Source organism: Sceloporus occidentalis, unplaced genomic scaffold (genome assembly GCF_023333645.1).
Source record: "Sceloporus occidentalis isolate IW3139 unplaced genomic scaffold, rSceOcc1.0.p SCAF_4, whole genome shotgun sequence".
In the NCBI taxonomy this organism is placed as follows: domain Eukaryota; kingdom Metazoa; phylum Chordata; class Lepidosauria; order Squamata; family Phrynosomatidae; genus Sceloporus; species Sceloporus occidentalis.
The window spans coordinates 177,405,244-177,428,099 of record NW_028316984.1 but is presented as its reverse complement, the minus strand read 5'-3'; the positions used below and the strand labels follow the sequence as shown (position 1 = coordinate 177,428,099).

General features: G+C 40.9%; 1 protein-coding gene across 3 annotated transcripts in view; it reads left to right on the top strand.

Moving 5' to 3' along the window:
• Positions 1-22,856, top strand: part of PRIMA1 (proline rich membrane anchor 1) — a 92,366-nt gene that overhangs the window by 52,323 nt on the left and 17,187 nt on the right. For all 3 annotated transcript variants that reach the window (XM_089522443.1, XM_089522444.1, XM_089522445.1), the window contains exon 4: positions 18,777-18,906. In XM_089522443.1, coding sequence (XP_089378569.1) covers positions 18,777-18,906 — 130 coding nt within the window. The remainder of the gene's footprint in view (positions 1-18,776; positions 18,907-22,856) is intronic.

The window sequence follows — 22,856 nt, the reverse complement described above, 5'->3', positions numbered from 1 at the left end:
TAAGTTCTTTGGTAACATTTTCCTTTGCTTCATCCTTTACATCCTTTGCTACATGCCCCTAAATTTTGTACTCAACTTATCCACGGGTCGTACCACAATCCATAATTTTTGCTCCAAAACCTGCCCTCGACTTATACATGAGGTTGACTTATAGTCGAGTATATACGGTAGACCTGAATCCTGTTGTTAAGTCTCAACTAGAGTAGATCTGTTGAGTATATGGGACTTACCTACATGTTGAGTCATCACTCAACAATTGATGCAATGACTCGATTCTTCATTCACATTGGGACTAACCAATAAGATTCAGCCTATATCTACTATTTTGTCATTTAACTATTTCCCAACTAGGTGTGCCCATTCAGAGCCTGAGATTTGTGAACCAAAACATGAAACAAAGGGATGGCCTCTGGTGATGCTGTTAAGCATTACAGATTAAATAACCAATCACAATTGCTTGCAGCTTGTCATTGGAACAGATATAACACACAAACACTCAAAATATGTATGTTCCTGTTTGGAAATTAAAACGGAAGTTTTGGGTGCAACTACACTGTAGTAATGCTATTCAGCATATATATGTCCCCAATGCTATTCAACATATATATGAAGCAGCTGGGAGGGATCATCCGGAGACATGGGGCGAGGTGTTATCAGTACACTGATGACACCCAAATATATCTCTGTATGCCTCAGATCACAATTCAGACCAAACACAGTATCTCTACCCTCAGTTAATGTCTCAAAGTGGTAATGGACTGGATGAGGAAAAACAGATAAGACAGGTAGTCATTGTTGGGCCCACGAACCCAGGTATAAGGATGGATCATCCGATCCTAGATGGAGTCACACTTCCCTTAAAGGACTGTGTTCGCAGTCTGGGAGTACTCCTAAACTTATCACTTCAGATGTCAGATCAGATAAATGCAACAGTCAAGAGTGCTTGCTATCTGTTTCTCCTCCAGACATTGCTTGTTGCTGGGGCTCATGAGAGATGAAATGAGTATATGGCACTTTGGAGTATCAAAAGCTGAGAACCACTGTTGTAAGTTCTTCAAACTGTTTACAGTCCAGTTTACAATAAAAGCTGCATGTTAGAAACAACAGTCTAAAAACATCAGCTTAAAACCATGCATTCTGATAAACATAACTAGAAGCAGCATTAAAATAGAAGCAGTGACATTACTGCTCATTAAAGATAGGAGAAAATTAAAGGTGTTTTTTTTAAGCAGGCAAGTGTCTGCTGGATGTTTCTGGGAAAGGTATTCCATTCTTGTCAGAAGGGAAATCATATGCCTCCTGCTGCTTCAAACCATGTAGTCCAAACCATGTCTATTTCAACTGGTAGTGGCCTCCCCAGAAGGCCAAAGTGAACTGCCTTTTTAAAAAACCTCAAATAACAGTCATGGACAGCAGTGCTGGTGCAGCTTACTAAGATGGCAACTATTGAGGAGGGGGAATTTAAAACCCTTCCTCTTCCTCCTCTAATGTTGGTAAAAATGGCTCCATTGAAACTATATCCACTGTAAGGTAATTCATTATTGATGCTAATGGCTATGTTTGTTATGAGAAATCACGCATGGTAACTTAACTTCATACTTAATTTGGTAGTGATTTCTCAACTGTATTGTTCCAAAATCATGAATTTTGGGATTGAAACCTGGACCTGATACATCTTTCTCTTTTTCCCATTCTCTGTGAGATTTCAAATACAATCTAGGGATTACTGCTTTGGGCTGCAATCTGATACATATTTACCTGGCTCTCCCATTGAACTCAGTGAATTTGTAATAAGATTACATGACTAGAGATTAATTTAAGAGGCAGTGTGATTCCGTATTTATAGTAGCTATACTGTAAGTTGAGATCTTTATGTTGTCATGAAGTGAACCTAAATGGTCTGTTAGCTTAATCTAACTCACAGGTTTGCTGTGAGGATCTGACAGGTAGAAAGAAGATTGTACGTACTACCCTACACTTCTTGAATGATCAGAAGTTAGGATAAACTGCAGTTAATAAACAAAATGTAATTTGTTGAGCATAACAATATGCTAGTGGTAGGGAATTGACAAATTTGTTCAGAATGATCATGCCTTTAAATAAAAGAGCTATTAGAGAACCTGGTTCTGGACTTGACATTGTTGGGGGGGGGGGGGGAGAAATTATGGTTTATACTATCACTTCTAAAAATCTGGGGTCTTTGCAGTGGCATACTTAGTCCTCCTGCCCTTGTATTATTGAGACAGAAAAAGAAAGCTTATCTCAGAGAAACTGACATTGTCCTTGCATCCCCATTAGTCTGCTTTCTGAATGTACTGAACATTTAGTGTACATTGTAGAGGGCACAGGAAGATTTTGTTCAGTTTATTTTGCAGGAATGGGAATGTTATAGCACACTGCTGTTATAATTTAGGCATTTACCCTGTTACAGACTAGAGTGAATAACTATTTCCCAAACAGAAAGATGACAGCTTACATCATCCATCTCTTAAACTGGACAAAATGAGCTTGCCTCAGCATGTTGAGAATAGGAAGCCTGCTCAATGTCTTCAGCTCATACAGATTGTCAGCCTCAATATCTTTCCATGCATTTCTAAACAATTAGTGTAAAGATGTTCCCCATTTTGGCACATGACTGGAAATGCATTGATAATACATGACTGAAAGTACCTGGGATCATGGAGAGCTATTCCATTTACCATATAATGAGACTAAGAGTTGGTAATATATGTATTTTAAGATATCTATATCACCCTAACCTCTGTTTCTGAGGGAGCTTTCAGCATTATTGAAATCCATAGTTAACAAATAAAACAATAACACAGTATAAATAACAGTGAAAACAGTAACTAAATTTCCCCCAGCACTTAGAAAAGTTACAGTGCTAGAATCTGCCAGACAGCACGGCTACACCATATCTGTGTTGGTGTATTTGTCAAAATTGTCACCACTTCCTTTTTAGCTGTCTTCTCCATTAATTAGAAACTATGAAGAAGATTGGACTTTGTAGAGTATGCTTCTTGGAGATATTAGGACTTGAGGAGGTTTGACCGCAATACCTTCGGATTCCCATAAACATCTTAGAACAAAACTTCCCATTGTTTTCCATAACTGGAGATGTTCACTTTAGAAATCAGACTGATTGTTAACATTCTGTGACATCAGTGCAGCTCAGCCAGTGTCTAAGGAAATGACTGGCAAACTGCAGAAGTTAACAGCCTGGTTTTTTACTGACATCGAAGGCTTTCATGGCCAGTATCCATAGTATTCTGTGGTTTTTTCAGACTGTGTTCTGGAAGAATTTATTCCTGACATTTCACCTGCAATTGTGCCTGACATCTTCAGAAGGTGGTGGCATGGAAGCGTGTGGAGTATATATACCTGTGGGACCCTTGTTTAGAAGGAAATGTTTTTTACATGTTAATGGTGGAGTTAGTTTGTGTGTTGTACTGTGTTGAATGGCGCAGCCTGAAGGTGTGTTGTGTGGAGGATATGCGAGGAGGATTTGGGTCTATTTAACTGGTAATCCATTGTCTGTGGGGAAATTAGTCTGCTGCCTGGGTGGTGTTCATTTGCTTGTTTTGAATCTTAATTTTGGTGTTTTTCGGAACTGGTAGCCAAACCTTGTTTACTTTCAGCATTTCTTCATCCTCCCAAACAAGGTCCCACAGGTACAGTATATATATTCTGCACACTTCCATGCCACCAACCTCTGAAGGTGCCAGAGTTGCAGTTGCAGGCAAAACGTCAGGAATAAATTCTTCCAGAATGCAGCTACACAGCCCAAAAAACCTACAGAAAACTAGCATGTTTTTAATCTGCAAAATAAGATTTGCATTTTGTGACTCGAAAACCATTTGAAAGTTTTGGTGTGTGGTTTACAGGATTAAGAACTGATTTCTAATATTAGGATATAAACATAGAAGTAAAAAATCTTAGAGTTGTTTGGTCTCTGCTTACCTCTGGTTGTGTTGTTCTTCTTTACAAGGAAGTGTCCCTTGTGAATAATGAGTTTTTTTCTCGAAGGCTGTCAGTCTGGCACCTTTTGCTAGCATAACATTTACCCATTTGAAATGATGAGTGCAACTCCATGTATCATTTGTTATATTTATTTTTAGATCCTATCATGGGGGTATGCTGACAAAAGAAACAGAGAAATAGAAACAGTACACCTCTTTTGTAGCAATATTGCAGCATTATAATTCTACACATTTGGAAGCCAAGGTGCCAAAATTAATGTCATGGTTTTTTGAAAGAATGTATAGTTTAATGCTTTCCAGGGTTATTTCCTTTGGTACTATGGAATGAATGGTACCCATAGTATACTAAGCATTCAACAGGATAATACTGTACATTGATTCACACACATGAAGGAATATACATTGTCTAAGGCTTTCTGTTCATTCCAGCATAGCTTTCTGTATCCCTGTTGTCTTCATACACATGCCTATGCATGCAAATATTGCAACATGTCTTGGTACTTGTATGCAGAGATGTCTACACCTGTGAAGAGATCTAGGACTTAAACTCTGGAAGCCAGGTGGAGAGCATCTGGATAAAAATTAAAGGAGGGGGAAACAACAGGGATGTCATTGTGGGAGTCTACTACAGACCCCCAAGTCAGACTGATTTAAGTCCTGGATGATGCATTTCTAGAGCAGATGACCACACACTAAGAAAGGAGAGATGTGGTAATAATGGATGATTTCAACTATCCTGATATTTGTTAGAAATCAAACTCAGCCAAAACATTAAGGTCTAGTAAATTCCTCACTTGCCTGGAAGACAATTTAATTGTCCAAAAGGTGGAAGGGGCAACAAGGGGATCAGCCATTTAGATCTGATCCTAACCAACAGGGATGACCTGGTGAAAGTGGTGGGATCATTAGGTGGAAGTAATCATGTTCTCCTGGAGTTTGTTATACAGTGGAAAGGAGAAGCCAAGCATAGTCAGACACGCATTCTAGACTTTAGGAAAGCTGATTTCACTAAATACCGCCAAACTGGGTTTGCTGAGAGGGGTAAAGGCTTTCGATGCTGCCCCAGAAGTCACATCCTCACATCTCAGTGGGCAGGGGGAGCGGGTGTTTTTTTGAGTGTGCAAGTGATTATGTAGAGGTGTATGTATGGCACCTGATACAGTAGTGCAGCAACATGGGGGACAAAATAAGGGCATTTCCCCTCCTGGTAAGAATTTAACCTCCAATGAAATTTTCCTTCATTTCCTTAATTTCTACCTCTACAGAGAGATACTGAAAATAGTTCACACTTAGAACTCTTCCATTTGCTGAGTTTGTGTTCCCTTGGTAGCTTTGCCTGCCCTTTTCTCCTTCATGCCTAAACTGGGAAGCAAAGAAAAAAATTCAGTGTTTGTAGGGGGGAGGGGCTGAGTTCCTATTTAAGGGCAATTTGTCCCCCTCCATAGCCACAGTCCATCCCGACCCACCATCTGGAATTGTATACAGGCCCTGGGAACATAAAGTTTGCCTCTCCCTGATACATAAGGTGCCACAAGTGTGTAGAGAATACAAGAAAGCAGGTGCCTGTTCAGTTTATAGTAATTCCACACAAATGAACAAGCAGAAGAAGAGGAGGCCTGGGCTAAATATGCTCTCGGGTCTTCTTTCACCAGCAAGCAGAGACATTTTCATTCACACGGGCTTCCACCTGGGAACCTGTTGCTGCAGGATAGTCTTTTAATGGGGATGAGAGTTGGCCAGGGGTGTATGTGTGTTTGAAAATTGAAGGCATTATCCTCCAAGAAAGAATTCTATCCTCCCCATATTCTTGTAAAAAAAGAAGACACTGCTCAGAATTTGACCAGTAGAAATCCCATGGAAATGAGAACATGTGTTTGCTAAAACTGTTGCTCAGTGCTACTGCCTTTGCACCGCACCTACTTTTTAGTTAAGGCTGAAAAAGCAGTTTCAGATACAATGGGATATAAACTTAATGGAGAAAAATTCTGGATTTATGTTGTTTCTTCACCTTAGGCATATGGAATTATTTCAAAGGGTAGATGGCAGTCACTGTTTTGTCCCAAGAGCGATGCTATGGACTTTGGGTGTAGTAAGGCCTCTGGCTCTTAGGAACACAGCCTGAACAAAAGACTTGTCCACAGATTTCTTAAGTTTTCAAAAGCTTTACTGGTTATAAACACAAAAACATGAAACTGATCTCCTTTTTCTCAATAGTCCTTCTTAAATACCTTGCTCTCTCTTCTTGGTGGGTTTTATCTTACTTCTTCTGTGGACTTTATCTTTTTTCTTCTGTGGACTTATCTTTACTCTTCTGTGGACTTATCTTTGTCAAAGGAAAATACTCTCTCCAGGTCTGACTTGGCTGAAATCTTACTACACAACTGAAACTAGCTAGAGGGAGACAGTATAAGACCCTGGGATTTCCCACAATCCTTGTCTTTCTTAAAGCTGTAGAACTCTATTTCCCTCCTAAACTAATACATAGAAAGTCTAATATAATCTCAACTAAATATATGTCTCAAGAGCATCAAAGATGATCAAAGATGCTCTGGAGGCATGACAGTCACTGTGAAACAGAGACAGTCCTCTGTTTTGTTGTACAAAATGGTACATATAAGAAATTTCTTCATTACTTTGAGTACAGAATTCATGACACAGTCCATCACTTCCTGTACAAAATTAATTGGTCTAAAATACCTTTTTCTGATGCCCTTCCCCTTTATGTTTTAAAATACAACTCCCATGCATTTGGGTTGGGGACACACTGGTAAATGGGGATAAATCACTTCCCCTATTGACTATAATCCAAGAAAGAATTAAGCTTGAACAGTAATCAGAATTTTTGCAAACTATACCCTTCCTCCTGTGTCCTGTTAAGCATTTTGGATTCTGACACAGCTCTCCAAGAACTGCTTGCTATTATCAGAATCTCTTCTTGCTGCAAGCTTTGATTCAATTTTCCATGTTGCTCATGGCTGATCAAGCGTTGTCAGATGCATTTCTAAGGGTCAAGAACTGTGAAGCGAAGCTGATGTGGTGACACTCTAGATATGCCAAAGAGTGCTGAAGTACCTTCATGAATACTGTATAAGATAGATGGATGGATGGATATATAGATAAATAGATCATAGAATCATAGAGTTGGAAGAGACGGCAAGGGCCATCCAGTCCAACCCCCTGCCATGCAAGAAATCCAAATCAAAGCATCCCCAGCAGATGGCCATCCAGCCTCCGTTTGAAGACCTCCAAGGAGGGAGACTCCACTACACTCCGAGGGACTGTGTTCCACTGTCGAACAGCCCTTACTGTCAGGAAGTTCCTCCTAATGTTGAGGTGGAATCTCTTTTCCTGGAGCTTGGATCTATTGTTCCTGGTCCTGTTCTCTGGAGCAGGAGAAAACAAGCTTGCTCCCTCCTCAATATGACATCCCCTCAGATATTTAAACAGGGCTATCATATCACCTCTTAACCTTCTTTTCTCCAGGCTAAACATACCCAGCTCCCTAAGGCGTTCCTCATAGGGCTTGGTTTCTAGACCCTTCACCATTTTAGTCGCCCTCCTTTGGACACGCTCCAGTTTCTCAGTGTGCTTTTTGAATTGTGGCACCCAGAACTGGACACAATATTCCAGGTGGGGCCTGACCAGAGCAGAATAGAGTGGCACTATTACTTCCCTTGATCTAGACACTATACTTCTATTGATGCAGCCTAAAATCGCATTGGCCTTATTAGCTGCCGCATCGCACTGTTGACTCATGTTCAATTTGTGGTCTACTTGGACTCCTAGATCCCTTTCACATGTTGTCTCCTTAAGCCAGGTGTCCCCCATCCTATATCTGTGCATTTCATTTTTTCGCCCTAAGTGCAGTACCTTACATTTCTCCCTGTTGAAGTTCATTTTGTTAGCTGTGGCCCAGCTTTCTAGTCTATTCAGGTCATTTTGAATTTTGATCCTGTCCTCTGGAGTATTAGCTATTCCTCCTAATTTGGTGTCATCTGCAAATTTGATAAGTTTCCCCCCAATTTTGTCCTCCAAGTCATTGATAAAGATGTTGAACAGTACTGGGACCAGGAAAGACCCCTGTGGGACTCCACTGGTTACTTCTCTCTAGGATGAAAAGGAGCCATTGTTGAGCACCCTTTGGGTTCGGCCGGTCAACCAATTACAAATCCACGTAACAGTTACCTTGTCTAGCCCACATTTTACAAGCTTGTTTGCAAGAATGTCATGGGGAACCCTGTCAAAGGCCTTACTGAAATCAAGATATACTATATCCACAGCATTCTCTTCATCTACCAAGCTGGTAATTTTATCAAAAAAAGAGATCAGGTTTGTCTGGCATGATTTGTTTCTTTGAAACCCATGTTGACTTTTTGTGATTATGGAATTGCCTTCTAGATGTTCACAGACTCTCTGTTTAATGATCTGCTCTAGAATCTTTCCTGGTATTGATGTCAGACTAACTGGACGATAATTGTTTGGATCCTCTTTCTTCCCCTTTTTGAAGATAGGGACAACGTTTGCCCTCCTCCAGTCTGCTGGGACTTCTCCTGTTCTCCAGGAGTTTTCAAAGATTATTGCCAATGGCTCCGATATTACATTTGCCAGTTCTTTTAATACCCTTGGATGTAGTTCATCTGGTCCTGGAGACTTAAATTCATTTAGGTTAAACAGGTATTCCTATACTATCTCTTTAATTATTCTGTGCTGAAATTCCCCTACTCTGTCCTCTGCTCCATTATCCTCAGGTTGAGCACCCTTTGCCTTTTCTGAGAACACAGAGGCAATGAAGGTGTTGAGTAATTCTGCCTTTTCTCTGTCCCCTGTTAGCATTTTGCCATCTTCTGCACGCAGTGGCCCTACCGTTTCCTTCTTCTTCCTTTTGCTGCGGACATATCCATAAAAGCCCTTTTTGTTGTTCTTAACCTCTCTAGCAAGCCTGAGTTCATTCTGTGCTTTAGCTTTTCTGACCTTATCTCTACACAGGCTCGCTATATGTTTGAATTCCTCTTTGGTGATTTCCCCATTTTTCCATTTCTTATACATGTCCATTTTTAATCTTAGTTCAGTTGAAAGTTCTTTAGTCATCCATCCTGATTTCTTGAGACATCTCCCATTTTTCTTCCTCATTGGAACTGTTTTAATTTGTGCCTTCAGTATCTCCCTTTTGGGAAACTCCCATCCATCTTGAACTGCCTTCTCTTTTAGTATTCCTGACCATGGGATCACCCCCAGTATTTCTCTAAGTTTACTGAAATCAGCTTTCCTAAAGTCTAGGATGCATGTCTGACTATGCCTGGCTTCTCCTTTCCACTGTATAACAAACTCCAGGAGAACATGGTCACTTCCACCTAAGGATCCCACCACTTACACTTCATTAACCAAGTCATCCTTGTTGGTTAGGATCAGATCTAAAATAGCTGACCCCCTTGTTGCCTCTTCCACCTTTTGGACAATGAAATTGTCTTTGAGGCAAGTGAGGAATTTGCTAGACCTTGAGGATTTGGCTGAGTTTGACTTCCAACAAATATCAGGGTAGTTGAAGTCACCCATCACTACTATATCTCTCCTTTCTGAGTGTGTGGTCATCTGTTCTAGAAAGGCATCATCCAATTCCTCCGTCTGACTTGGGGGTCTGTAGTAGACTCCCACCATAACATCCTTGTTGTTTCTCTCCCCTAATTTTTTATCCAGATGCTCTCCACCTGGCTTCCAGGATAGATGTCCTGGATCTCTTCACTGGTGTAAATTTCCCTGATATATAGGGCTATTCCTCCTCCTTTCCTATTTGGGCCTGTTTCTCTTAAAAAGGTTATATCCTTCTATTTCTACATTCCAATTATGAGACTCATCCCACCAGGTTTCAGTGAGGCCAATTATATAATATTTACTTTGTTGCACTAGGATTTCGAGTTCATCTTGCTTATTTCCCATGCTCTGTGCATTAGTGTAGAGACATTTAAGACCATTTGTTCCCTTTACTTGCTACCTGTGCAAGTTTTTTTGCCTCCTACTTTTGGGTCCTTGCACTGTTTGCCTTATTCCCTCTATGACAGTTTGACTATTTTCTCCAGCCTTTTTGCCTTCCAGAATACTGTCTCCCTCCCCCACATAATTCAGTTTAAAGCCCTCATGATCAAATTCTTGAGACTATTGGCAAAAACGTTTCTGCCAACTGGTGTGAGATGCAACCCATCCCTTACCAGAAGTCCCTCCTCATGGAACCACAGCCCATGGTCCAAGAATCCAAATCGTTCTTGGAGGCACCATCTACGGAGCCAGTTATTTACATCCGCTATTTTCTTCTCCCTTCCTGGACCATGCCCTTCGACTGGAAGAAGAGAGGAGATGACAACCTGTGCATCCACCTCTTTTGACTGATAAAAGGTTACTTGATGACAAAAATTTTAAAAGCCCAAATCTGAAATATTTTTTTGTTTTTCGAATACTGAGAGAATGTTGGCTGAGGTGTTTTGACTTCTTTTCTTAAACTGTGAGAATTCAGGTAAGGCCAAATGTTTTTAGTTGTCTTGTGAAATATGTAGTATATGAAGTACTGAATAATGATAGCCAGTTGTTTGAGTGCTGGATTAGAACAGTGGGAGAACAGGGTTCAAATTCCCACTTGGCATGGAAGCCTACTACGTGACCTTGGGCAAGTCATACTCCCAGAGGAAGGCAAGGGCAAATTCTGCCAAGAAAACCCCATTATAGGGTTACCTTAAGGCAGTGGTTCCCAACCTTCCTAATGCCGCGACCCCTTAATACAGTTCCTCATGTTGTGGTGATCCAAACCCATGAAATTATTTTCATTGCTACTTCATAACTGTAATTGAATAGGTGTTTTCCAATGGTCTTAGGCGACCCCCATGAAAGAGTCATTCGACCCCCAAAGGGGTCCCAACCCACAGGTTGGGAACCACTGCCTTAAGGCCTCTGTAAGTTAGAAATGAGTTGAAGTCACACAACAGAAACAACTGAATGAGAATTATAACCGAAGACCCAAAGAAAAAGAAATCCTAGCTTTTTAAAGAAATGTAATTACAGTCATAAAAACTCCACATTTGCGGGTTAAGCATTTGCAGGTTTGATTATTTGCAGATTACTGTATTTGCCTCCTCCTCCACTAATGTGCTATGCCACTTTTAACTTGGTGGGAGGAACGCAAACTGGTGGCGTGGCTGGGCCTGGCCACATAAGCATCCCCTTAACTTGTTCACTCAAATGGCAAACACAAGGGACCATATGCACCCTCCCTCACTAACTCATGCGGGTGACCAAAGGTAAGGGGATGGGGGAGCACGAGGAGGGAAAGCACACATGTTTTCTCGCTCATTTGCATGGGTGAGCAAGGGGAAGGGGTTTGAAGAAGGAAGGTGTATACATTTCCTTACTCACATGTGCAGGCAGGTGAGGAGAAGATGGGTGTCCCCTTTCTCACTTCTTCCCCCCTGCCCTGCCCCCCACACAAGCAAGTCAGTGAGGGAGCAGGAGAACAACCATCAGTACAGGTACTTTTTTGTATATTAAATATGGTTTGGGGACTTAGAGGTAGTTGTAGTTTTTCTACTGTCACAGGGTCTTGTGTCCCTAACCCCTGTGAAAGTTGATGGCTGACTGGTAAAGAAATATACATTTGGAATGCTAAATCAGAAATCTTTTATAGTACATTCATACCAGCTTTCTAATTTGCCAATACTTTTGCCCTTCACATTATTTATTTAATACATTTTTTGGCTGTCCATCATGACTTCAGTCTTTCCAAAAATCACAGATGGAGAATATTTCACCTTCCAAATATCATAGAACTACAATGTCCATCATCCCTCAGCATTCCTCCTCTGAATACATCTTGCCAAGAAAATGCCATGATAGTATCACCTTAGGGACAGAGTCAGCTTGAAGTCACAATAACAACATTATATTTTATGCTAGTTTAACATTGCTTTATTTTATTTTTTTGTATACCATTATGAGAGGTTTACCAAAAACACAGTAAGAGCAGGTGCATACAGACACCAAAAAGCTAGAATCCACATGCAAAAAGCCTTGATATCTTTGGTTAAATGGACCAAAGACCAGGTGATAAGAAAGACATTAATCTGATACCTTGGGGGCTGCCAGTTTGGGTAGACATATTAGACTAAATGGACATATAGTTTGGCCTGCTATCAGATTCCTGTGTTCTCCCACTGCAAAATTAACTGGAGCTGGATATAGTAGAATCAGATACAGAAGCAGCCCTTCCACATGCATTTTCAGAATATTTCCAAACATCTGTGGCCAAGATGAGTTATTGAAGGAGCAGTGGGGTTTGATGTGGAGTGGGTGTGCATTGCTGCTGTCATATAACACAAAGATATAAATTTAAAAGCACCTTTATTTTCTATTAGCTCTACCATGTGCTAATGAAGGGTTGTTAAAAAAAACAATTTAATTCAGGTTTTCCTTGTGATGATAAGACATAGGAAGTCTCTGGTGCATGTTGTAGAAAAGTGAAAGTACCATATATCTGTTCTGCTTTTTGTACAACTGTTTCAGAAGGTCCATCTGCTGCTTCCAGGATTTATCACCCTCTCCTAAATTACATCTAAACATATCATCTGAGTTTTTAACTGTGTAGTTTCTAAAATGGTGAAGGGTCTGGAAACCATGCCCTATGAGGAAAGACTCAGGGAGCTGGGGATGTTTAGCCTGAAGAAGAGATGGTTAAGAGGTGATATGATAACCCTGTTTAAATATCTGAAGGGATGTCATATTGAGGAAGGAGCAAGCTTGTTTGCTGCTGCTCCAGAGACTAGAACGTGGAACGATGGATGCAAACTGCAGGAAAAGAGATTCCACCTCAACATTAGGAGGAACTTCCTGACAGTAAGGGCTGTTCAACAGTGGAGCACACTTCCTCAAAGTGTAGTGGAGTCTCCTTGGAGGTCTTTAAGCAGAGGCTGCATGGCCATCTGTTGGGAATGCTTTGATTATGATTTCCTGCATGGCAAGGGAGTTGGACTGGATGGCCCTTGTGGTCTCTTCCAACTCTATGATTCTTCAGTGCAATACAGGTTGAGTATCCCTTATCTGGAATTCTGGAATTCAAAATACTCCTAAATCCACATGGTGGCTGAGATAGTGACAATTTTGCTTTTTGATGCAGAATTAATGCATTTTGTCACCATTTAACTGCCATGGATCAATGTTATGGAATTCTAGGGTTTGTAGTTTTGTGTTTAGCCTTCTCTGCCATAGAGCTCTGGTGTCACAAACTACAAATACCATGATTCCATTGGATGGAGACATGACAGTTAAAGCAGTAGCAGTAGTGGTCTAGCTGAGTAGCATGAAAGGGCTTGGGGGAAGAAGCACTTGTCTTTTCACTCTCACACAAGAAACCAAAAATTGGCATCTACCAATATTTATTTGCATCAGTACTTGATATATTGATGTAAATATTGGTGGATGCCAATTTTTTAACTTCAACAAAAATGCAAATATCCTTTATATTCTTAACTGGATACAGTACTTCAAGTGGAATCTGACCAGCCACCTAATACAATAGACCTGTAACTCTGCAAACATGACACATCTCAGCATTCTGTTGATTAAGGTGGTGACAGTTAGTCCTATCCTTGAGTTTGTGCAGCCAAATTAGCAGTTTTTCCTAGTACTGATACATGCTAGGCAAAGACCAATCATGCCAGGTGTCAGAATAATAACTTTTGAGATGCATGCATGAAGACTCCTGCTATGCAGACATTCATCTAATACACTAGACCCCTGGTATCCCCTGGGGTTTTATTCTAGGACCCCCTGTGGATGCCAAAATCTGTGGATGCTCAAATCCCATTATATCTAATGGCATAGTAAAATTCTGTCCCTTATATAAATTGGCAAAACTAAGGTTTCATTTTGTAGTGTGTGTGTGCGTATACAGTCGTCCCCCCCAATTCGCGGACTTGGAGTCTGTGGTTTTGCCCGTTCCATGGACAGCAAGCAGGGAGGGACAAAATGGTGTGCACGCAGGAGTGCACTGCTATTGAAACCAATGGTGACTCCAATATTGGTGTTTTTCTGGATTTGCTGGGGGGGGTCGGAACGTATCCCCTGCAAATCGGGAGGGACTCTGCACGCGCGCACGTGCGCGCACACACACACACTATATTCAAACCATGGATGGTTGAATCTGTGGATATGGTGGGTCAACTGTATGCATGAAGGTTTGGGCAGCAGTAGTCCACAGACATTTCGTCTTTACTTACACATTGCTGGAACATGCAAGTTGAGTTGCCTGAATCTTATGAACAGCTTCATTATATTGATGGCTCATAGTCTGCTTGTGCTGAGCTAGGACATGTAGACCCTTCCACCATGTATTTCCGTCAAGCCAGGTCCTTCCATCCCATGCTTTCATTCCTGCCCGCCTTTTGGTATGTAAATACAAGCTTTTTCATTTCTTTCAGTGCATTTCACTGTATCTTTTTGAGAATAATGTTCCAGCCTGTCAAGATCACTTTGAATCTGGGTTTGGTCTTCTGTAACCCCTCCTTGCTTTGTGTCATCTGTAATCTGATAAGCAGTCCCTCCATGCCATCATTCATGTCAACTGAAATCCCAAATTATGGTAACCTGCATTAATATGTCTTTACCAAATAAAGGAGGAAAAGAATTTGCAAGCAACCCTCCCAATATACAACTCAGTGTCCCAAACCAGTCTTGTAAATAATCTTGAGCATAAAAAATATAAATTCATGTTCCAAGAATGAAATAATTAAAGATATGTAAACTTGAAAACCAATTAGCTATATGTAATTAAAGTCCAACCTAGACTTTCACACTATGAAGTTTATCACACAAAGGCTCAGGGAACAGTCAGAGAATGGAATGGAAGGGGCCAGGAACGGGTGTGGGATGAGTGGGGGACGCATTTTACTGCACACAGAAGTCCCTTGCTCATTCCGTTCAGTTCCCCATCCATTCCCCATCCATCCCAGAGGGAGTGATTTTTGAGAACTGTTCAAAACAGTTCTCAAAAATCTCCTCCTCTGGGATGGACTAGGAACGGAAGGGCAGGGAATGGAACAAGTGAGGGACTTTCTTGTGTGCAGTAAAATGCATCCCCCGCTCGTTTCATTCCCTTTCCAGCTTCTTTTGGACCATTCTCCAACGGTGCCAGGAACCTGTGTGATAAACTCCTCTGTGTTTTCTGGGCCAACCTTACTCTGTTGTTTTTACTTAAGGAGAACTAGGAAGCATCATGCCAGTAAGACCCAAGAAGCCTATTTAAAGTGAAGCCACACTCCTGGCATTAGCTTGTTGACTTCAGGCATATGAAGGTGTTGGAGAAGGATGTGCTGTCTTAGTGTTGGATCAAGATATGGGGGTTGCCAATGTTCTTAAGGACTAGAATTTGATAGTAATGTGGTATAGGTAACAACACTAATCTGTAAAGTAGTATTAAACTACTAAAAACACACATTAAAAAGCCTTTGCCTCTAATGAAGCCACGGGAGATAGAAATGAACCTCTCAATAAATTTTTGTTTGGCTGTCTTTGATGATCCTTTATTCAAGAATGTCCATTTCAGTGTCAGAGAGAGTGTTCTGGAAGACTGACTGACTTTTATTGTTTTTTAATATTACCTTTCCTGATGTCAGATGTATGCCCATTTAACATTTTGTGTAGATACTGGATAGACTAGTTTGACTTGGTGCATCGTCTGTGTATGTGGAATTCTACACGCCATTATCCGCAGACCACACAGCTATTGCATGATGTCTGAAGACAAAGGGATTTATAATTTCACACATCTGGAAGTAGCCCAGGATTGGAAAAGGCTGTATTAAAATGTGCTTAGAACCACATGATGTGTTCCTGATCTCACTCTGTTACAAGATTATCTGCCCAAATCGGTTCCATTTCCTTTAATTTTTACAAAAGACTTGCAGCTCAACATTATCCATGTCTGCTTAAAATTAAACCCAATTAGACCTAATGGGATTTACTCCAAATAAGTGCACTGGATTATAATCTTAGCCAGCAATTTTAAAGGCATAAAACAATACTGCTGGATAAGATAAAACTGTTATTTACTCCAGCAGTTCTGTTTCCTTCCATGGCCAAACAGATACTTTTAGGAAGATCACAGGCAGGACATGAGAACCAGAGTATCTTTTCAGCATTGTTCTTTAGCAACAGAAATGCAAAGACATATCACCTTTAATCCTGGAGTTAATATATAGCAGTGATTCTCAAAATGGGTGTTATTGCCCCCTAGAGCCAGTGGAAAGATCCAGGAGGGCAGTGAGAGAAAAGGAGGCAGCAGGAGGGTCTTCAGTCAAAGTACTGGCACATAGGAAGACGAGGGGAACCAGCAGACTTTAGGACCACTGTGAAACTGGTTTTCAGGATCTCTTAAAACTACCATGCAGCCTCACTAATCACTTTGTATGGTGCGCCTCCACTTTGCTTGCCCCCATGAGTTCACTCCCTTAGCCACATCTTTTGCTAGTTGTGGCAGTGACGGTTGAGAAACTCTTGCAAGGCTTAGGTGCAGGGCATTGCTTCTGTGGCTCAGAGCAGTGCCATTTGGGAACAGACTGACTGGAACAAGGAGTCAGAACACACATCAGTGGGAAAGAAGTAGCAGCAAAAAGAAGCTTTCAAATTTGGGGCCCCACTTAAGTTTTACAAGCTTTGCCAGGACTTGGCTGGCAGTTGGAGCTGCACTCCTTCTCCTGCTTTCTTTCATTGAACAGATCAGGAGAAGAGATAGCAGAAGAAACAATGTTTATGTGTGGTGGGGGAATGACTTGAAGCTGTTTGGGGAAGTCACATATCTTAGGAGAAGGCTAAGGAGTATCCAGGAAAGAGTTGTTCATTCACTTTGGAGTGGCTCCTGTAGTTAAAATCTGTTCCTCTCCCTGTCCACACCAATCTTCAATCCAGAGCATGTGGCCTCTGTAAGTCCCATACACACACACACCATCTGTGCTCCTCCACCCTGGAGAAGGATTTAGAGTCCTTCCTCACCAGGGAGAAATGTGGGAAGGCGGCTGCACCCCACTCCGTCTTGGTGAAGAAGGATTTAGAGTCCTTCCTCGCTGGTGAAAAGTTTCTTCCTTTGTACCCAGTCACCTTGGGAGCAGTAACCAAGTAATTGGCCAGTTGGTCTTCCTTTTGCTGTGAGGCTAGCATGGGTGAGAGGAAGGAGCAGTCCTGGGCCGCTGCTATATTCACACATGAGAGGCTGAGCAGTGGCAAGCTGGACATGAGTGAGGTAGATGCTGCTGGTTGTCTGGCTGCTGCACAAAGCGGGGCCGGTGGCAGTGAGGGGGCACCCTCTTTTTCTGAAATAGGCATGGGGGGGGGTTGTTAGGGTTGTTGCCAAAGAGGAACGGGGGCAGTAGCCTGAAAACAAATTTGGGCTAATGGTGTATAGCTTCTGTGCTTTATAGGAAATGATAGCTTCATTATTTATCTGTAGATTATAGATAATTCATAGATGTCTTTATTATTTATAATATTATTATAGATAATTTATAGATATCTTTAAAGATGAAGACCATCATCACATACTTTGGCAGCAAAACCTCTGGCTTAATAATGTTCTGTGTTAAGAAATTCTGCATGGACCTACCTGGGAGTAAACTCCATTGAACAATGTTGGATTTTCTTTTTGAGTAAACATTCATAGGATTCCTTATCTGTTTGACTTGAATTGGGCAGTCCTACATTGAGATCTCTGCTTAGTCATGAATATCAGTGGACATTTCTCAGACAAGGCATTTTTTTATCTATCACTCTATGTTAGACAGGATAGGATGGGTTCTGTAGCCTTGTGCATGTCACCTTGATTTTGATGGTAAGATTGAACAAAAATCCCTGGTGGAATGCATTATATACTTTCAATGCACAATAGGAAAATAACCCTTAAAAAATAAAGGGACATGGCAAGAGAAGGACTGTTCTTAGTCTTCTTTTAAAAATGTACTCCTTATTCTCCACCCAAGGGCGGTATTATAGTAGCTCTAACTGTGGTTACGGATTTTGTCATTTGTGCTAGATAAATGTTTCTTAATTGAATTGAAAAGTCTGGCACAGAAGCACAGCAGTTCCTCGGTAAAAACGAGTATTGTAAATCTGAGAGGCAACCACTAAGAGATGGTGACTACCAAGCATATGGAGTTATTTCCATTTTTAATCTACATCTCAATGACCTAATGTTTAGAGAGGAGCTTGCGGCTTAGTAGTAGGCTACCAGTCTCCAGTTAGGGTAGGCAGTTTGATGCCTATGTGATATTTTGCACTAAAAATCTCATCATCCCTTGAAGCCCTAATTCCATGATCCTGCTCATGTTTGCTAAGGCTGATGGGAGTTGTGGTTTAAACATCTGAAATGTAATGACTTGTTTGCTCCTGTCCCTTGTATCTCCAGGTAGGGCAAGCAGGAGGACTTTGCATGCAGAAGGTCTTTGCTGAAACCTCCAGCATCTCAAAATGTATCTTGGAAAGACACCTGTGTAAAACTTTGGAGAAGTGTTGCCATGCATTGTAGGCAACACTGAACAACTTCATGTAAACTTATGCAGCTGAAAAACACATCTGCTGTTGTGTTTAGTGAGAAAGCACAGCAGAGTTCATTTCTGGCCTGGGTTGTGGGGAAAACATGCCACTGTGTGTAGAACAACTTCCTTGGTAACCTCCCCAACTAATTCTGGGTGAATGGAGCTCCTCAGATCATAAATGTCTTACTTGGCAGGACTCAACTGAGTGTATTTGTTTTTTCCACCTTATCTTTTACAGCTCCCACTGTTCCTATTTGTCCTCCTCCAGAGACCTGGTGGCCAGGCCCAGTTATAATTATTGCAGCATGCTGCACCACACCAGTGTTCCTCTTTCTAGTTTTCATCATTTGCTACAAAGCCATAAAAAGGTAAGACTGTGTGAGCATATTGAGAGCCACAAGATAAGCTGTCATGTGGAAGAATAACCATACAGATACTGCGCTGTTGCAGATCCTACGAACCCCTAAAAAGGAGAGCAGTTTTCTAAACTCAATTTCTGAACCTCTAACTAATGCATAGAAACTCCTATTAGTGTTTGAGAATTGGTAATTTTTCTGCTTCTTGTCCTCTGTCTTTTGCTTTTCTTGCTTAATAAATCCCTTAGAAGCTCCCCCTTTAGTACACTTGTTTTTCTGACACTGCTGCCTATGGGCAGGCCTATCCTGTGCTACTTCCACCACAGTCAGTCACCACTGATTTCACAAAGAACCTTATTGCATTATTAAACAAACCTGGCAGACAGACAAAAAGACATGTCCCCCCCCCCCCCACACACACACACACCTCTGCAGGACATCGTTCTCTTTCATTCTCTTCTGGTTGTAAAACCATAGTAGAGGATTGTAAAAATGTCGTAAAAGTGTCCCATTTGACAAGCTAAAATAATCCATTTGGCAAAAATGATGCTTTTACAATGCTCTCACATGCTTTTACAACCTGAAGAGAATGAGAGTCATATGAAGGGAGAGAAAAAACACCCATCTTTTTGTTTGCCTTCCAAGTTTGTTTAATAAAGCGATAAGGTTCTTAGATGTAGCATCTTAAGAAAGGTGAAACCTTATAAACAATTGTTAAAACAATTGGTAATGTACCATTTCACATTGCAGCTGTGAGATCGAGTGTCTGGACTTGAATACATAAAATACTTTTCCCACACACACACTAAATTATATGTCCATGAAGCTAGGAGCCCAAGTTCTGAAGTGGATGCAAAATCCCTTTTGGCCATTACACTGGATATACACACACTAAAAACGCAAGTCACTAGTGATATTTCATGAAGCAAGTTGTGTCCAAGTAAAGATGCATTGAATTGCAGCCTCAGTTTGGACCATATAAGTTTAAATGGCTGGGTTTTAGGAGACTTCCAATATTTTATCGATTCTGCATTTCTCACCAGCTCTTAGAATTCCATGTAATCTAGCAGTGTTTGTAAAATGAGTAATCTTAACTTGTGAACAAAATTAATAATCTTCCTTTTGCACAACCTAATCTTCATTTTGCGCAAAATGAGTACTTTTGCATGAAATGCTATCTAGATTTACTGTGAATACTGGCTTATCAGTAATGAACAAGTGTTCTTTCTCACACTGACATTTCACTATTACTGCCTGACTCCTTCTGCAAGTACTGGTAACCAACAATTTGCCATCAATATCATGCTTAGCATTTTATCTGGACCCTGCCTTGTTGCTCCACTAAAAAGCCAGGATCCAGAAGCCAACTATAAACCTTGGCTTCAAACAGAGTATGTTTGGAGGAGGGGAAGCCAGGAATCCAAATCTGAACATAAAAAAGTTTGTAGTTTCTAATGTGAAGTCGAAGGCTTTCATGGCTGGCATCCATAGTTTTTTGTGGGTTTTTTGGGCTATGTGGCCATGTTCTAGCAGAGTTTCTTCCTGATGTTTCGCTAGCATCTGTGGCTGGCATCTTCAGAGAATGCTTGCCTGGAAAAAAGTGGGTCTATATATACTGTGTGAGCCTGGGAATGCAGGAGTGATTTGCATATGTATTGTTCTGTGCTGATGGCAGACCTCAGGCTTGAAGGCTAATGCAAAAGAAGATTAGTGTCTGCTAATTGGTGATGATTATCTGCTGGGAAACCACTCAAAGTCAGGGGCTTTCCCAGCAGATAATGATCACCAATTAGCAAACACTAATCCTCTTTTGCATTAGCCTTCCAGCCTGAGGTCTGCCATCAGCACAGAACAATACACATTCAAATCACTCCTGCATTCCCAGGCTCACACAGTATATATAGACCCACTTTTTTCCAGGCAAGCATTCTCTGAAGATGCCAGCCACAGATGCTGGTGAAACATCAGGAAGAAGCTCTACTAGAACATGGCCACATAGCCCAAAAAACCCACAAAAAACTTGGTAGTTTCTGTTCCCAGTTAAAAGGAAGGATAGTGATGTTGATCATAGTTAAAATTCTAAAGTCCTTTATTAAATCAACTCACAGTTATAAGATAATATGCAACCTTTCAGATTCTCCAGAACTTTTCATCATACAAAATATTTAGTAAGCAATTGAAAGTGGCTGATGTTCAGTTTATGGAGACTACATTTAGTTATAGTTGTAAGGTAGAACATTTCCAGAAGGTGGTGATGTGGACTCCATTCAATTAACATGGATTTAAGTTGTTTGAGTTCAAGTCACTTCAGTGGTTCAACTTGGACGCAAGTCGGCAATTAATGACACTCTGGCTCGACTTGTCTCACAACTTGTATATTTTTAGCAACCAACTTGCTGGCCTAATGTCATAAGAAACAGCAAACATGTTAGGGAATGAGCTAGAGGCAGGGCTTGAAGTCTACTCAGCAGCCTGCCCTGCTGCACATTGAGGAGCTTTCTAAAGCTTTTGACTCACACTTGTTGCCTAACGTGTTTGCCATTCCCCTTTGAGCAATGTGATGCACCATCCCACACTATGGGGGTGAGTTTTGCTTGCTGCTCCTAGAAAAAGGCTTCAGAAGGTTCCTCTGATGTGTAGTGGGGACAGGCTGCTGAGTAGATATCAAGCCCATTACCTAACACATTTGCTGTTCCCCTCTGAGAAATGTGCCCTATGGTATGGAGGTGAGTCTCACCTGCTGCTCCTAGGAAAAGCTGTAGAGGGGTCCTCTAATATTCAGTGGGAACAGGTTGCAAAGCAGACCTCATTTTTCTAAATTGCAATCTTGATAAATTGCCTGATAATTTATTTTTACCTATTTTTGTACACATCTTGGTTTTCTAATTGTTTAAATTCTCCACGCATGCACACATGCATGTGCACACATGCACACTCACACACATTCCACCACCACTTCCTTTTTTCTGTTAAAGTTGGCTCCCAAACTTGAGACTTGACTTGAAAATATCTCGCATGGACATGAGACTCAACTTGAGACTTGAAACTAGAGCATTAAGATTTGACTTGAGACTTGATGTAAAAGACTTGAATCTATCACTGTCAGAAGACATGTCCTAGGAGGGTTTCAGGACTACTGTGATGAAAAAAATTAATCAATGATTGATTCTCCTGTTTTATGGAATAATCTAAGAACAATTGTAGAAGGTTTATTAAATAACAAATAGCCAATAGATATGAGTTCTAGTGGCATGCACTCTCAGAGGGGAAAGTCCCAGCTTTATCTGGTTATTTTTACAATTCTTCTTTGCTTGAAGAAAAAAAACAGTAGTTTTTTGTGAAGCAATGTGCTTACTCTATTTATTTATTTAATGTATATCCTGCTTTTCTCCCAATATGGAACACAAGGCAGAACACAATCAGCCAGAACAATTCTGGTTTACCATTTTGTGAATATGTAACTAGTGAATGCATTTGTGCTATGCTGCCATTGTCTCTTAATTTCATTTTTTTTCCATTCCTTCTTCTGCATTACTGTTATCCCTGTGCACCTTGATAATGAAAAAAAGGAAGACAATGTTGGATGTGATTTGTAAAGGTGAAGGCTTTCATGGCCGGCATCCATAGTTTTTTGTGTGTTTTTCAGGCTATGTGGCCACATGGCCCCAAAACCCCACAAAAAACGTTGGATGTTATTGTTTGTATGACAGTATTCATATTCTTTTCATTGCCTTACCAGTGCACCTCCTACATAAGTAGCATATTAAACATAAAGTATTTTAGTGCAATCATACATCCAAACTGCTTTTATTATTTTTTGTGGGAATATATCTATATATAGATATAGATATATAGTGTACCTTTTCCAAGAAGGAAGGAAGGACCAGCCCCCACAGAAACAAGGAAAGTTATTATACAAGACTATCTCAGTTTCATTCAACAATATTTGTGCGGTGGTAAAT